Source organism: Periplaneta americana, chromosome 10 (genome assembly GCF_040183065.1).
Source record: "Periplaneta americana isolate PAMFEO1 chromosome 10, P.americana_PAMFEO1_priV1, whole genome shotgun sequence".
NCBI lineage: Eukaryota > Metazoa > Arthropoda > Insecta > Blattodea > Blattidae > Periplaneta > Periplaneta americana.
Window position 1 is genome coordinate 17,476,733 of NC_091126.1, and position 17,945 is coordinate 17,494,677.

General features: G+C 34.5%; 1 protein-coding gene across 1 annotated transcript; it reads left to right on the forward strand.

The window, feature by feature from the left end:
• The first annotated feature begins 2,124 nt into the window (after positions 1-2,124).
• Positions 2,125-16,814, forward strand: LOC138707487 (coiled-coil domain-containing protein 77-like). The gene is made up of 7 exons (XM_069836978.1): positions 2,125-2,818; positions 4,626-4,788; positions 8,582-8,711; positions 10,476-10,686; positions 11,631-11,877; positions 13,636-13,752; positions 15,501-16,814. The coding sequence occupies exons 1-7, from the start codon at positions 2,649-2,651 to the stop codon at positions 15,804-15,806; spliced, it is 1,344 nt and encodes a 447-aa protein (XP_069693079.1). The 5' UTR covers positions 2,125-2,648; the 3' UTR covers positions 15,807-16,814.
• Positions 16,815-17,945: the final 1,131 nt, after the last annotated feature.

Genomic DNA, 17,945 nt, shown 5'->3' on the forward strand with positions numbered 1-17,945 from the left:
TGCAGAATTTGTCTTAGCATTTCCCCTCATTTCAGTGACTTTTTTTTTGAAGTGTAGAATTACATTGAACTTTAAAGATAAAAAGAAGTCTCAGGAGGATAGAGCCAGAGCCTTCTTTAGTTACAAGCCGGGGCATGGGTAGGTTTGGCAACGCAGAATGGAGGCGGGAGATTTTAAAGTGATATTGTGTTTGCTCATTGCTTTCATTATACGTAACGCGTATTCTTTTCAATATTACTTCATGCATAAAGGTAAGATCAAGATTCAGAGTAGTGATGTAAATTATTACGGGTTCGAAAATAGTGTTTTATTGCAATCAATTAGCTATACTTCAGAATACGGAGTAAGTAGGCTACTTACATACAAAGGATGCCACTTAAAATAATTACAAAAAAAAACATGTTTTTATTGATAGTACGAAGGTAAATAAATAAATAAATAAATAAATAAATAAATAAAAAAGATATTCCTTGCACCGAAAATAATAAAATCAATAATGCAATAAAGACGTAAGTTCCTACGCAGTATTCTTAAGTTCCATTCAGTTAACAAATTTGTGGCTAGCAAATTGTCAATGTTTTGCGACTTAATGGTGTTTCATTTGTGAAAGGTTTAGGATATATTTTAATATTAGCTTATGCGATTATCTATCGTGTTTTTCTACAAATATTTCAGATGCCTAGAAAGTGCTGTGTGCCTATGTGTCGTAGCAACTACACTTATAATTTTAAAAAATATATAAAAACATACTTGTTTTTTTATTGATGGTACAAGGGAAAATAAATAAATACTTAAAGAAATGTTACTTGTACCAAAAATAAATGAATCGCCCCATGCAGAAAGGGCTTCAGTCCATTAGACCTGGTTTTGAGAAAACTAAGGAAAACAGTTGTACTTTGTATTCCTTTCTGCATATAACTCTCAGCCTGGCGCTTCAGTTTCTGTCTTTCCAAGCATTGGACTGAATTCCTTTCTGCACAGGCTGATGGAACCATCCATAAAGATATTATTTCCATCGATATCTCGTTTTTTCAAAATTTGTGACTGAAGCCCTTTCTGCATGGAGCGATTCAAATAAAATAATGACGTACTTTCGCAATACCCTATTCCAATCAATTAACCATTATGTGGCTAGTAAATTGACAATGTTTCGCCGCTTAATGTTGTTTCACCTCTGACATGAAAGGTGTAGGATATCATATGCATTTTAATTTCATGTGATTATGTCGTGCTTTTCTATAAATATTTCAGATGTCCAGGAAGTCAGTTTTAGTTTGAACCTGGTCAGTCACCATAACAATACTGGTATCCTAAATTATTTGTTATAAACATTTTAAAATATAATTTTAAATAAATATAACTACAGGGTGAATGTAGAGTATTCAACGCCCACTGAACGAATATTTCACTTTTATCACTGCCAATGTTGCGCTATAATCGTATATGCAAGGTAGGCTATAACAAAAACCTAAACTAACCAAATCTAACCTGTCAAAGAAGCAACACGTTATACTAAATATGTGTAAAATTGGCCTATGTCTCTATAGTGGGCGGGACATAAGTAACATTGACCAAACCAACAAAGTGATTATATACATCTACAAATTATAGATAGTTCTGACGTATAGCAGGCATTCCGAATCTTCAACAAAACTGCAACATTTATGGGATCACAAAACAGCTGTTTACAATTACTTTGAAAACCAACGGCGTAACTTTATTGATATAGCAGGCGAGACCCAACAATTTGACTAGAATTCTGATACACACAAACCACACAAATGTGGTTATACAATATTTAATATTTAATAGAATAGTAAATTACTTTGTCATCCATAACCGTAAAAATTCCCAAAGACTGCAACCATTTTATTTTCATTTATTCCTTGTTTTTTTTTTATCACCAACACGCATTTAGGTTATAATACGTCAACAATTAACGTTTGGTACGACCGCAAACATAATTCCATCGACACACACTTATATTGTAACATTAATTTACATTGGAAATCGGCATTAGCACAAACATGTGTACTGTACTGTCAGTCTCCGGGTGACAGTTAATTACAGTGTTGCCGACGTATGGCCCCGGCTTGTAACTAAAGAAGGCTCTGATAGAGCGCATTATTATATATATGGCAAAGGAGATATTGGTAAAGAGATGTCAATATGGACTATGTATTTGGGACTCACGACAGGCAGATCTTGGCTGTGAAAACAAGCATGCATTTCTCATGCACTGCCAGCGTGATCCATAGCTGGATTTATTTTCGGGGGAACATTCCAGATCAAATCAGGAAGTTCACTTCGTACTCCGTTTATATACACCTTACAGTTACGATGGTTGAATTTTAGTTTGTTAAAATTTTTATTAATGATGTCCACGCATGCGCATTTTCATCTCACAGCCAAATTCTTCCTGTCGTGAGCCACACCCACAGGTCTGCAAATAAATACAGATCTATGGTTAAAATTCCGCAAGTTTTAAATGCTGTGATCGCGAATGGATAATATGCTCACATATAATTGAAGAACTTATGACATACATCATGTTGGTCGTTCTCATCGCGTAGGTAAATGATTATCGGGACAGTTACTTGCATACAGTGTTAAGTGTTAGATATCAATGCGGTAAAAATAAAGCAGAAATGTCGAAATCAAGTGTTCGTAAACCACCTACGGAAGAAAATGATTATTATACAAAAGTGGATGAGCAGCTTGAGAAATTAACTCCGTCCAAAGAACTGCTTGCACATTACAAAGAAAAAATTTTGCAATTAGACAGTGATTATCTGGAATTAATAAAAAAGATTGACAAGTAAGTTTATATCTTAACAACATAATTAATAATTTCAGAAATACAATTTCCATACCTGTTTTCTCTTTATAACGTAATATTTTGAGATATGTGTTGTTTAGAGATGTTCCTTAATGTCTACACGAATTACCTTCATCAATGCATTTTATTTTTTTGGTAGTTTTACGTTTAGTGCCGAGGTCATGAAAGCAATGAGATCTTATCTTCATGTACCGGTACCTTGATATCTAAAGGAGAAAGCCTACCTTTACCTTCACTTTAAAGTTTTATAGAAGAAAGCGGGATGATTTACAATAACGTTACCAAAGGAAGGAGAATACTTCCATACTCACCTACCGACCAAACTAAAGGCCCATTCACAATGAAAATTAAACATAACCGTACCATAAACATAGAAGTTTGCGCCCAGGCTACCAAATGGGATAATTCACAATGATTCACATAAGCATTGACATAAACGTTACCGTAAGACGTTAACATGAAAGTTTGCAAACTCAAAACTTTCATGCTCATGCTTACGTGATTTGCAAACAGAACACAATCGTGGAGCGCTGAAGTATACGACAGAATATGAGGAAATGGCGTCGTTATGTTTCCATGGTTACCAAGTATGTTTGCTGTTATGTTTATGTTCCCATCGTGAATGATGGTATGTCTTCTTGATTTTTTGTCCAATATTTCCATTCGCTTGCACTGAAGTCATGTTCTGCTGTGCTTGCTGAATACCAGTTTGCGTCACTCCTGTTTCTTCTTCTTCAAATGACGTCACTGTCTGCTTTCCGGAAATTTTCGCCGAGTTTAACACATTTGCATTTTTTTCACTGCTCTCGCATACATTCACCACACTCGTGTCACTAACCTCTCCTTTAGATACGATATTCTTAATTTTTTCTTTGAAAATTTTTCTGTTCCTTTCCTTTTCTTTTGAGTCTACAATCAGTTCCTTTAACGTTACTATAAGTTACACTCCTCTACACTAAAATTGTTTATCTTAATTTTGTCCTTGATAAGTTTTGCGAATTGTCCATTTCTTCGTGCTGCTTTAAGAAAAGGGATTAAAACACTTCTACTTCTCACTTCGTAGCTCCAGTCGTTATCTATTCTGATCGTTGTGTTCCCTAGCATCCTTCTATTCTTCATAATCCTCTCCTTCATAACCAAACTCTTAAATTTTACTAATATTGGCCTAACTTGTTCTGAATTTTGTATTTGCTTCTTTCCTACTCTAAATGCTTCCTGTACTTGCCCATCGCTCACGTCTATACCAAAACACTCCCAACATACTCCTAATATCTTCTCATATGTATCGATACTCTGTTCTCTATCTTTTCCTTCTATCCCCAAAAAATAAGTTTTTTTCTCCTCTTTCTCTCCTCAAAGTGATCCCATTTGCTTTTCAGAATTTTGTTTTCCAGTTGTATTTCTTCCATCTTCTTTCTTAGCTCTGCCATGCTCTCCTTCATTTCCATTAGATCTTGTTTCACTGTACTGTCCTCCATTTCACTCCACTTCGCACACTTATTCACCTGTTAAACACAGGTCAATGCCTCTGCTACACATTACTATCCCCTGACCTGCATAAAACGAACCAACTTCCTCTGCAACTTGCTTAAGACTCATCGTAAAATTATGTGAATTTATTACTTATTTATATAATTTATAATCATGTGGTCAGATTGGACATGTATATTAAAATTTTCTTCTAATATAGGCCTATTATGCAACACTTAAACAATTGTAATGGATACATTTTAGCTTCTCTTATGACAATGAGCATACTAGTAAATAATTCATTTTCATTTTATAGGTGTCATGTCTTATGTAATTCAAGTTTTCAACTAGAACAGGATTTGAAACTTCGTAATTCACAGGTGTCAAAACTACAGCAGACTGTAAGTGATCTTCAAGTATTTATACAACAGGAACGTGAACAAGTATTGCGTCTCTCTACAGAAAATGACAGATTACAGGTAGGTTTAGTCTTTGAATTAAAGAAGAACATTGAACTTTGAAGAACATTATGCAAATCTGGCTTTCAGGTAAAGCTCCCTATGAAGCAGACTTGAACAATTTCAAGGGAAAAATTTGAAAAACATGTTTTTACTTAACTTTCACTAACTGGTAACTTTCCTTTTGGTCAACAGTCACTTGTGTCAGTGCTGCTGTTTTGAAGGAACTTCGTATGCAATCTCATGTTGCAAATTCGAACAATATGATAATGTGGTCGTTGTATGTTTACATTTAAATTGTAGGCTTTTCCGTAATTATACTACTGTTCTTAGGTTAAGTTAGCATAGGTTAAAACTTAACTCAGCTGTGAAAACAGGACAATGAATAGATCTGATAAAAGAGAGTAGAATCTGCAGAGATGAGATTCCTGAGATCAGGAGCTGAATACACTCTTCTGGACCAGCAGAGAAACACTGTTATAACACGACATTTTTTTTTACTTGGTTATTTAACGACGATATATCAATTACGATGTTATTTAGCATCGATGGGATTGGTGGAAGAGGGACGAAGCCGAGGATTCGCCATAGATTACCTGACATTTGCCTTACAGTTGGAGAAAACCTCTGAAAGAACCCAACCAATTAATCAACCCCAACAGGAAAGGAACCCAGACCCAAGCGCAACTCTGGATTGGTAGCCTTACCTGACTGAGTTACACCTGTGACTAATAAGACAATTAAATATCTACAATTCAAATGATACGATCACGAATCTGAAAAGAAATTAGTATGAACATGTATTAAGGATATATGAAGACAAACTTCCAAAAATATTGCTGAGCTACCAACTAAAAGGATCTAAGGATATTGGAAGACCTAGAACAAGATGAAAAGACTACCTTTCTTAAGAACAAGATAGGCGAGAGGGCCTAGTCCAGGATGTAGAAGTAGAAATAGGTTAGAGCTTAAGTAATTCTCTTGCAATCTACCACATATGAAACACAATTCTTGTCTTCAGTTTTTAGACATCGATATGATTACATTCTCATCCTTCCATTTTATTGCCCCATGACACTCATTCGATAATGGCAGTATATATAAATGATTTCTTCTAGGACCACTGGCGTAAGTGGGGCTTGAGTTTCAAAACTACACTGCAATTCCATTTGTGCTGATTACCTGATTGGGTTTTTCCGAGGTTTTCCCCAACAGTAAGAGGAATCCTATGACATATCCGTATACTCATCTCGCGAAAATACCATTTTGCTATCGCCAGATCCTTGAATGTTGTATAGACACACACCTGATATAGTGTCACTCAATAGTCAATTAATATTATATCTTTCAAGGGGTATTCTAATCCTGCTGACCAAATAGAAATGTGGTTCGTTACTTTTAGAATATGACAAACTAATTTTAAATAAATTAACTTGCATATTCCTAGTGTATAGAAATACAAACCTTTGTGTCCTGGAGAGATGCTTATGTAATACTACATAAATTGTATTAAAACATTTGAATAGATCTGACACAAAACCCATTAAGTTCTCCTCTAATCACAACTGAGATTGAAATGAGTTCATATTCTTTGAAGGAAACTATATTGGACTACACACTCCATCCAATTGTAACTCAATTATGTCCCTTCGAATGCAGTTTATAGCTAGGTGTAGGGCTCTCCTGAGAATATGAATCCATTTCAAACTCAGTTACAATAAATAGATAGACTTAATATGTTAAGAAAATGAGGACCTGTTCTAGTGTAATTGCTGTCAATATTTGGGAGAAATTGAGAAAAGATATTTAATTATTTCCCTTAACATCATTGATAGATTTGCCATTAGGAGATGAACTTTACAATGTGTCTGTTAATGAGCTCATGTCGAAACCTCTACTCAAACTGCTCACACTAATCTCCACAGTATGTATAGTTCCAGAAAAAAAAGTGGCCCATCTGAATTTTCTAAGTTCCAAATTAAATTCATTGATTGCTCATGCTCCATACTCCAAAGCAGTGGTACAGATGAGATCGCTGTTGTTGTAACCCAAAAGGCATTTGAAAAGATGCGATGAAAATTGTCTATTGTTAATGGTAGATGAATATTTGGAAATCATGCAGTAAAATAGAATGATGGTAAACAAAATTAATCTGCATAATTAATTAAAAACCTCTTTCCTCAACAGTATCTGAACCCTGAACTTTGCAGTCTGTAAGCGGGCAAGTCGCAATATAGCAAATGTAGAAGCTCCGCCCACGACCCCTTCCACTTTTCCCCTACTAGCTCATTAGACACTCTACGTGATAGGCGAGTGTTGTGTCGAATACACATTTCATGTGGGTGGGGATAACTTCCCCTACTGGCGTTCGCTATATTGCGATTTATCCCTGTAAGCAAGCATGCTAGCACACAACTATAGGAATGCTTGCGATGAATTGTCGTACTGTATCATGTTTGTTTACACAACGACTCTTGGGCAATAATTTGATCTTATTTTCAGATTAATTTCGCGCGTTTTGCATCATTAGTTGTGAAATACCTTCCTGTAATACTATTCAAATAACACCGAGTTGAAAACTGTTGTTAAATCGTTGTGGTGTGAATTGTGCTCTGTAAGGATCTTTAAGAGTCTTCCATACCCCTTAACTAGGCTTTTACTGAAACTGTACCTCTAACTCCCCCTTCACACCATTTTTTTACCATACCACTTACATAAGATGTAATGAAATGATTTTGTACACTCAGGTTAATTTTTTTGAGTTTAAATAATAGAAACAAATTTGGCTAAAGCAATATTTATTTTACAATCTTCTGAAAATGTCACCTGACTTAATGAAGAACATTAAATCCAGATGTTTGATATGGGCAGGGCATGTAGCACATATGGGCGAATCCAGAAATGCATATAGTGTGTTAATTAGAAGGCTGGAAGGAAAAAGATCTTTGGGGAGGCTGAGATGTAGATGGGGGTATAACATTAAAATGGATTTGAGGGAGATGGGATATGACTGTAGAGACTGGATTAATCTTGCTCAGGATAGGGATCGATGGCAGGCTTATGTGACGATGGCAATGACTCTCCGGGTTCCTTAAAAGTCGTAAGTAATAATATAATGAAAACTAATAACTCTATGACAGTTATTTTATTAACATGTATTTTATGTTATACTATCAAATACAAATATTACGTGTAGACAATTGGGTACTGCATGGCGCAAGGCAACAAGATGTAATGTTCGTCATTACGAATTATCTTTGGCATACCTCTGAGTGGCCTCTATGGGAACCACTGACATACAGGGGAAATGAGCAGAAGTATTTTTGCCATCTTGAAGCATAAAAAGATACTGACGAGGAAATGATGATATGGTTAAGACTTCTTAGTTGTAGTGAAGGCAATCTATCTAAGGAAGAGGAAATCCTGACCAAAGAATCCTAACAGCCAATCTAACGAGCCATCAGAAGTGTAAATTGTGGCGGCTCTACCAGAATGTAGTAGAGTTTAAGTTTAAGTGCTGGTGCATTCAAAATAAAATAATCATTATGCATTCTGTGCATTCTAATTTATAGAATATATTACAGCTGCTTAAATTTCTAGGTAGGGAAGGTTTGGGACTGAATGAGCTTCACTTTTAATCCTAAATTAAGAACATTTTAATATCTATACTAGTATAGCTTTAAGGTTTTGTCTTATATTTCTGATCTGTCCTACCATTTTACTAACATTTATGATCATATTTTGTTAAAGATCATGAAGTATGAAATTAAAACATTTCCTGAAAGGTAACCGATAAATGTATTTTTAAATTTAGTTTCATGTAGCAGAGGACCGCAAGAAAATTGAGTTCCTGTTGTCCCTGAGCCATATGACTGAAAATGAAATTACTTATCTTTCAAAGAAAATTGTACCTCGACTACATTGTCCACATTCACGTTCCAGTGGTAAGTTTCATAGAAATTGAGTGATGCCTCTAAATCGTAGTCTGTAGGACTGTATAGGAAACTGATAAGGGATAATTACTGGCAGTGGCGTTATGTGACATTTTGACATAGGAATGCGATTTTTAAATGATTCACATTGAAAGACACTCTTTCAACTTTCCCAATAACGGGACTGCCTCATTGGACAAAGCATAATAAACATATTGAGTGAAAACAAAAACAGACCACAAAACAGAAATGAGGGGAACGAACAAAAGGGAAAATTAAGTACAGGAAAGATAATAGCATGCATATAACAGGCCTAAACATAGTAAACAAACAGATTAGACATTCGAGGAAAAGTATCCCTTTTTAGGAAACAAAGTACAGATGGTATTTCAAAATGGCAAGTGATCCTCTGATAGCGGCAAGGGAAACATCACGAATGAAGTCGTTGTTCAGCTGGAACTTCTTGCAGAAACTGGCAAAGAGGCGAGATATTGTGCCCCTAGTGCCAACCATTAGCCCAACTACTTCAACGGAGGTGAGGTGATATTTCTCCAAATAGAATGGAACTGTGGGCTCATAAATTCTGCTTTTGTTATATGTGGGAGTTGTGTTCCTGGAAATAGTCACTAATTTATGAACGTTTGAGTTGAATTTTCAAATTTTCTTTATAATTTCCTTGTAGCATAAGTTGTAAGGATATTTACCAGGCCGAAGCCTGGCTGTGTTTGCATAAAACACGAAAGACGAAAGTGCATAAAACGAGACCGATTACACTGTTGATAATACAGTAAATCAAAATAAGCTTCATAGTTTTCTTTTAGATTTAACATTATTTCTTCAGGGAGCGAATTTGCAAAGGTGGTAAATTGTGTATGATCAAGCACACTCAAAAGTTTTAATTTGGAATTTTCAGAAAACATTTGAATAATATCAATTCTGATAACGTGCTGAATTTCATTGAACAATCGCCTATACACAATTTTCTTTTCCTGTGCAGGGATTGCATCCAGCTGTGATCTTTCGGATTGAGAATAATTTTCAGCAGCAAAATCATCCATGCTTTCCCAAAATTCCTGAAAGTAATTTCTCAGTCCTTGCTTGTACTCCTCGAAATTATTAATTTTTGTTTTACAAAAAGCAACATATAAGAGATTGTCAAACATTTGCGGGGGGGGGGATTTTTTTCTGAAAAAAAAATCATGAACTTTCCATCAATATGATATTATAATTTTTTGTTATATACAACATGAGCTGTCCACACCTGTGAAGTAATGGTTAGCGCGTCTGGCCGCGAAACCAGGTGGCCTGGGTTCGAATCCCAGTCGGGAAAAGTTACTTGGTTGAGGTTTTTTTCCGGGGTTTTCCCTCAACCCAATTTGAGCAAATGCTGGGTAACTTTTGGTGCTGGACCCCGGACTCATTTCACTGGCATTATCACCTTCACCTCATTCAGACGCTAAATAACCTAAGATGTTAATACAGCATCGTAAAATAACCTACTTAAATAAATAAAAACAACATGAGCTATTTACTCTGGAAATCTCACCCTGTATATATAAATGATGATAAAAGTCTTCTATTTGTGTTTGTCAAAAGCTTAAAGAGGACAAAGAAAAAGAGTATGTCATTGATGTTTAAATTACATAAAGAATATTTGTTCATTTACTGTACCTTTACCATAATAATAGTAGTAGTAGCAGTAATAGTAATAATAATAATAATAATAATAATAATAATAATAGCAGCAATAATATACAACTTTGAAATTTATTCCAGATAAAACTAAGGATGTTCCACTGCTTCATAGTGATACTCTTACAGAGTCTGCAGATGCTAATTCAAAGGTCCTCCGTACACAGTTAGAAGAGCACATGCAGCTTCATCATGATCAAGTGCATACTCTTATAAAAGATAGAGAGATCAACATGAAAGAAAGAGCTTCAGTAGAAAAGACACTTCAAGACCATATAACATTGCTCTCCAACAGGTATTTACGACTATTTCTGACCCACAACAAAATTAAGGCATTCAACTATTCACTAATTGAAGACCTTCTCGAAAAAAGTGCAAAATCAAATTAATGAAATATGTGACTTTGGTGAAAAAGTAATTTTGAAGTACATGGTGAAAAAGTAATTTTGAAGTGCATTATTCATTTATATTAATAAATAGTTACATCCAATATCTGAATAAACTTGTATCCTTGATTAATCATATATTCTGCTAGTAAATATAAGCCTAACGAAATATGCCCCTGACATTATTTTCTTTTCTTCTGAAACGTGTATTATAGATTTGTTGGTTACACCTTTAAATAAGTTTAAATAAAGCTTGAAAGCTCAAAATATGGAGCTGAATGAGATCATCAAGTGTACTGTGAATAATCTGCATCCGTAAATGCCAATAAGATACATCTTTTAAATCTGCAAAGGCACCAGTGCGCTATTTGATTTCAATAGACTCATAGGAACTATGTAAAAAATTAGATGGAGCAAGATGTACAGTTACGTTGTTGCTGCTTTATTATTAAGCAATTTTATAGTAAATATCAAAATTAAACCAATGGAGAATTTCTTCTGTAAAGAGTAGAGAGAAAAAGTACTTTCATGATTGCAAATTTTTTAATTGTTTTGTCGATGTAATTATAAACGTTAAAAAAAATTGTATTTTATGTAAACTAATGTTGAGTGTTGGAATGAAATTAACTCATATTGGTAGGGCACAGCTGCAATACGGAATGAAAATAAAGAACATTTCGCTTTAATATAAGTTTGAGGAAGTTTATAGTCCCAATTGTCTTCCTGTGAATTAGTATCAGTTCTTTCTATTGTACAAGTTAAAAAATTGGGAGATCTACATCACTGTCTCTGATCACTTTAATGGTATAAAGAAAGTAAAACTTTACTGCTTTGTATCTAATTTTAATTTCAGATTGAAAAAAACGCAAGAAGAGCTATGTCAAGTTACCAAAGAGCTTGTTTGTGTTAAGAAGGAACACTCCAACAAGGAAATTGAATGGAATGAAGAAAAGAACACAATGTTACATAGTCTGAAATTGTGTCAGGAGAGACTGGGAGAGAGATATCCGCCTGCATTAGGCTTTGGTGTGTCAGGAAGTGGACATGGTAAAAGACTGAGACATAGTCAGCAACTTTGTGCCCAAGTGGATGTTTTAAAGGTTAGAGGGATGTCACTCTTGCGTTGTTTTATAATCTGCAGACTTTCACTTCTAGCAAAATTAATTATAAAAAATCTTCTAGAAAAATTATACAATGGTGACATAAAATTAAATCTAATCCTAGCAAAATTTTCCTTTTCCTTCACTCTAAATTCTTTTTCGGTAAAATATGAAGAATTGAATTAGAATGAATGTTTATTGTCATGAAAATATATACATTTTATAGAGGACCCACCATATACAGCATACCAGCATTATAACTGGTTGTAACGCACATATTTAGTGGGGAGATCTGACTGCTCTCTCGCATGAGAGGAAAATGAATCAGATGTTAATGGAGGTGATTTAGGCCTATAATCTCGTAAAAATAATGCTCTGGTAAGAGGTAGTAAGGAAACGTTAAATTGATCTTATCTTGTATCAAAGCATATGTTGAAAATGATGCCCATATTTCTAGATGCAAGAATCACATCAGTGTAGAAAATTCTGAAAATTATGCAACGTCTGTAATTTACTTACCACTCGTGTGATTTCTTTCTACAACTCTTGAAGAGTTCACATAAACTTTGTTTTAAATTCATCCACAGATAAAAATCACAAACATTTAAATTCACAAAATGAGCTGGCGAACATCTATGACTAATAATTACGCGATCATCAAATACCTTTTCTAATGTTTCTAACGATATAGTGGCTGTATGTGCAGTGGAGTTATTCTGCTGGAAGTAAGCATCCTATTTTCTTTTTCAGTCAGTATTGCAAAAAAGGCAACAGTATGTCCCACACACAACCATGCGAGTTCATTGTACCATATAAGAAAAGGGGACCAATTACCCTGCGTGCAGTAATACCACACCGCACCACACATCCACTTTCTTTTCTTGAAGAGGAACTTCATGCACTAAATGAGGATTTTCAGTGTCCCAGTGTCTTGTATTCTGAGATTGGACATAACTGCTTAAATGGAACCAAACTTTGTCCGACATTATCAATTGAGAAGAATTAACAGTATTGTCATGAACAGGCTGCAACATCCATTCACAAAAAATCACATGAGTGGCTGGATATCCTTGCTGTAATCGATGCATTTTCAGTCCTCATTGGCTTGAAAATTTCTTAGAACTTAGCTGTATTCTTGCCTGAATATCTGCAAAAAATATATATATTTCGGACGGTGATGATTGCTATAAGCCCTGTGCCCACAATACTGCAGATATTTTAATAATTTTGGTAGGCTGTGTTTTAGTATCTATTAGCAGTAAGTGGCTAAAATTTCAAATCAATGTCTGCTATAATAACTGAATACAGTGTACCTAATCACAGGCATGTAGTGGATTTATAAAAACATGTTTAAATTCAAAAAATATTTTAAGGTGAAAGATTTACTCTGGAGTAAACATTCTTTTTGTATTTTAAAACTCGATGTGTATATACACATCACTAAAGAAAAAAGAGAGCTCTGATAAATATAATATTTATGACCACTTCAAGATAGGCTATTTTTACCATTATTTTGCATGCGATAACAAAGAACTCCCCTTAAGAAACAAGTCTGATGACATCGTAATGTGATTGTTTTCATCATAGTTATTAAGTTGTGGTAACTAATTTTTGTTTCATATTTTCGGCAGACACGCTGACGATACTAACAGCAAGGATATGTAAGAGGGAGGCAATTTCTTTCCATGAAGGAGCTGCACTTTCACTTTGAAGACAGTAGAGATTTATTTATTTGCAATTGTGTAATATTGTATACAGGATGAGCTGAAGCAACGAGATGGCTTGGTTTCCATGTACCAGGAGCAATGTATACAATTAAATGAGGAGACTATGAAGTGCAAGGAAGAAATGGAAAACAACAAACAAAAATTTCGGGTAAGAACACAATATTATTTTAATGTGAATATTTGTATTATTTATTATCGTCATTATGATGACGACAATGACGTTAACTACTGCCACCAATGCTAAATTTCGTGACTGAAAATTATATGGATTGTTAATTGTTGTTTAGTCAACTGTCCGAAGACAATTTGAAACCTCATAAGTAGACCACGTAATTTTTTCACTAAAAAAACCTGAAATATGCATGTAACTATGCAGTAAAAATTGTTGAAAATGTGCCAAAATCGAAATATAAGTAGTAAAAAATATACTTTAGCCATTTATTTAATTTAATAATATGATGTAAATGAAATAGTACATTATGCAACGAGCTTATAATGGTAGTAATTAAGACGCGAGTATGTTTGTTTATGATACGAGCACAAGCGAGTTTCATAATTTTCATACGAGCGTCTTAATTACCATTATAAGGCAAGTTTCATACGACTTTTTATGCTCGACCATATTTCTAACTTGAAATTATTCATAAGTATTCATGTTATGGTTATCTAAGTGAGGAGCGGAACTGACCTTCTAAATTGTGAGATGTGCACAGACGCGAAAGTATTGATTTTTTCCAAGGAACGAATGTCATTGACCTTGATATAATCTAGAGAATAACGTGGACATTAATCTTGATACAAACTGGAAATTGATTTAGAATTGAAAAACGAGATGACAAATTGAATTTATTTGAATATTATTTACAATTAACGCTAATTATTATAGTAACAGAACATAACCTTCTGTGACAGTATTGGATTTCCAGCCTCCGTGACGTTTCGCTAGTTGTCTTTCGATTGAATATCCGAGAATAATCGATACTTGCGGTTTTATAATGCTACAATGGTGATTTCTTATTGGCTGAACAACTGAACTATAATGAATAGGTGTACTTGAATGAGGTGCATTAAAGGGCTACTACCAGGTGTGTAATTACTACATTTCGGCATGGTCGAGCATAAATAATTTGAAGTAACCACCATTTTCATTGTTGTTTAGTCAACTGTTCGAAGACAGGTCTGAACCTCACAAGTGATACCAACAAGGCAACTAGGCCAGGAGATAATGGGGTAGGGTGGCCAGTTCCTTTCCCCCTCTATTGCATACATCACTGACTAGCTACATGTTACACTTTATTAAACCTTTTTTTTTTTCTACAAATATATTAATTATTAATTTTACATACATATTTTAATTGGTACATTTTTAACTCAACTTTTTTTTAAAACTTCCTTTGCCTTTCACGTAATTATTATGACAGTAAACAACCAACGATTTGTCCAAGCTCTCTGTTGTGAAACTTCTTCTCTTCTCTGTCAGAATTAGTTGAAATATTTCCGGAACAAAATAAAAGTACTCCAAACTAAAAGAAAATGATGTTCTATTTAAGTTCTCGTAACCTTTAGTAAACTATACAGAATTACACTGTCACATAAGCAGCAAACAAACCTTAACACTAATGAGCAATATGACTGAAATAATCTGAAATAGTTCCTTACAAATAAAATTATTTCAGTGACCTAAGAGATTGGTTTTGGTAGCCACTAGTGATTACAATTTGATACCCATGGAAAGCAGTATATATTAAAAAAGAACCTATTGCTGCAAGCTCTTTTGTATTGTCTGCCACATGCTATTTTTACTAAACTAATACACAATTTACCAACACGAATATTACAGTTATTGTAATGAGTATAAATAAAGATGACCTATTGAAATATATACTTTTGTTTTAGGATCAAACACAGAAGTTGGCAGGACAAGTGACGTATTTGAAAAATAAATACAAAGACCTGGATCATCGTAGAAGATTGGAAGCCGAAGGATTCTGCAATGACATAAAGATTTTGCGAGGTCGATTACAAAATATGGAGAAGATTGTTAGAAACTTCTCCTCTAAGCAAGGGTCAGTTCACACAAGTCATCCCACTCCAAATGACCTGCTCTCAATAGCTAATAGGACAAATGCTAAAGCTCAACAACTTGTACGGGAGCTGAAGGATATTAAGAAGACAGCGAAAGAAATTGAAAAGTGGAATTAGTGGAGTGTGCATTATAAACTAATAAAATACGTTAATTTGACATTTTCGTGTTGGTTTTAATGGCAAGTACGAAATTTGTTGTGAAATATATAGTGTACTATTTCTTTAATATTATGTACAGATATTCACTGATTAGATATTTTTGTACGAAACTGAAGATGAAAACTGATATTTTCTTTCCAGTTAACAAAGAAAAGGCATGTGTTATTTATTATTGGAATAAATGTATTTGTGTCACAATCTAAAAGTGATATTTTCTTTAAATGCTATGTTTAAAATCGTCTAGTTATAAAAAAATTAGAGTAAGCAAGCTATAGTAACAGCCAACTGCTCAGGTTGATCTGGCAGTGTTTTGCCATCAGATTTGTAACAATGTTTATTCACGTAACTGTCGTAAAATGAATATTATTTTTTCTAAATTATATCGAATTCTCACCATATTACACATTGAACCACATACAGAACAATAAACGTGTCAAACTAGCATCCCACTGAACTCAACTCTTTATGAAATTAGTTATCAAGATGACAGGACTCATGGCAACTGACTTTGACTATGCTAGGAATAAAAAACGACCTAACTGGCAGACACCCAATATTTGCCAATATGAATTATTGATAATTATTAGAAGTTCTAAGATGCTGACTATTGGAGCTGAGATTTGCAGGTTCAAATCTGACCGAAGGTGATGGATTAAAAGATACTATAAATCTGTGACATGGGACCCACAGCTTTACTTCCCTCTTGGAAAAGCCATGTTTAGGATTTCTGGGTGTTCAACAACCTTATTAGAAGGGTGCATTGGGAGTAGTAATTGTCAGAGTGCACAGGTAATGAGTGCAGAAGTGTGGAAAGTTGGTAAAGTTTGGAGTGCTTCGCTTTGTAGTATCTGAAAGTTTTCCCCATCTTTGACACTATTAAAATCCATTGTATACATCCCTATCACTTGGTTATATTTCACATGTTTCGGTTATATTGTATATATCACAGAATAAAAACGCACTACATTACACAAAAATCAATAATCAATTAGTACATTATGCAACAAACCTATAATGAAGGTAATTAAGAAGCGAGTATGGATATTTATGAAACGAGCGTGAGTTTCATAATTTTCATACGAGCTTCTTAATTACCATTATAGGCGAGTTTCATACGACTTTTTATGCTCGACCATATTTCTAACTTGATATTATTAATTTTCTTTGTATCTGACCTTGACCAATGTCCCGTATGTTGAGATGTGCGCAGACGCGAAAGTGTTGATTCTTTTTGTCCACATTGACCTTGCTAGGCCATAAGAACCTACAGAGATAAGATTGAAATTAAATTAGACATTGAAAAACGAGATGACAAATTGAATTTATTTGAGTATTATTTACAATTAACGTTAATTATTATAGTAACAGAACATAACCTTCTGCGTCAGTATTGGATTTCCAGCCTCCGTGACTTTTTGCTAATTCTCTTTCGATTGCATATCCGAGAATAATCGATACTTGCGGTTTTATAACAGTAGAAAGCTGACCTGTCATTGTCTGAACAGTTGTAACCTGAGTCGTCATTGGCTGAAAGACCTGACCTTTAATGAGTAGGTGTACTTTAATGACATGCATTAAAGGTCCGCTACCAGGTGTATAATTACTACATTTCGGCATGGTCGAGCATAAAAATTATTATTAATTTGTATTATTATTATTCACCCATATGAGGCCAGATGTATAAATCAATTTCCCGACAAAGTTGCAGTTAAGTTCAGATTTAAGACCTTTCGAGATGCCACATAATCATGATCATCCTATTATATCGTCGGGGTAATGTATCTCCGCCTTCCAGGTGCCTCAACCTCAGAAGTGGATTACACCTAAGCCACTGCCAGAAGAGAAGACCACAAATGTCGAAAGACAAAAATATTTGATGTCATTGAATTTTGCTGAACTGAGCTAAGCGATGTATAGATTTCAGAGAACATAATGTTTTTTCATTGTCTATGTATAGGTATGTATTGTCCACCACTATGGAATAATGGTTAACATGTTAGACTATGAAACGTGCAGGCCTGGGTTCAAATCTCGGTTGGGACAAGTTACCTGGTTGGGGTTTTTCGGAGGTTTTCCCTCAACTAAATGAAGCAGAAT

Coding starts and splice junctions, on each gene's coding strand:
- LOC138707487 (XM_069836978.1), top strand. CDS start 2,649: ATGTCGAAATCAAGTGTTCGTAAACCACCTACGGAAGAAAATGATTAT. Junction 2,819..4,625: donor TTAATAAAAAAGATTGACAA/GTAAGTTTATAT, acceptor TTCATTTTATAG/GTGTCATGTCTTATGTAATT. Junction 4,789..8,581: donor CAGAAAATGACAGATTACAG/GTAGGTTTAGTC, acceptor TTTTAAATTTAG/TTTCATGTAGCAGAGGACCG.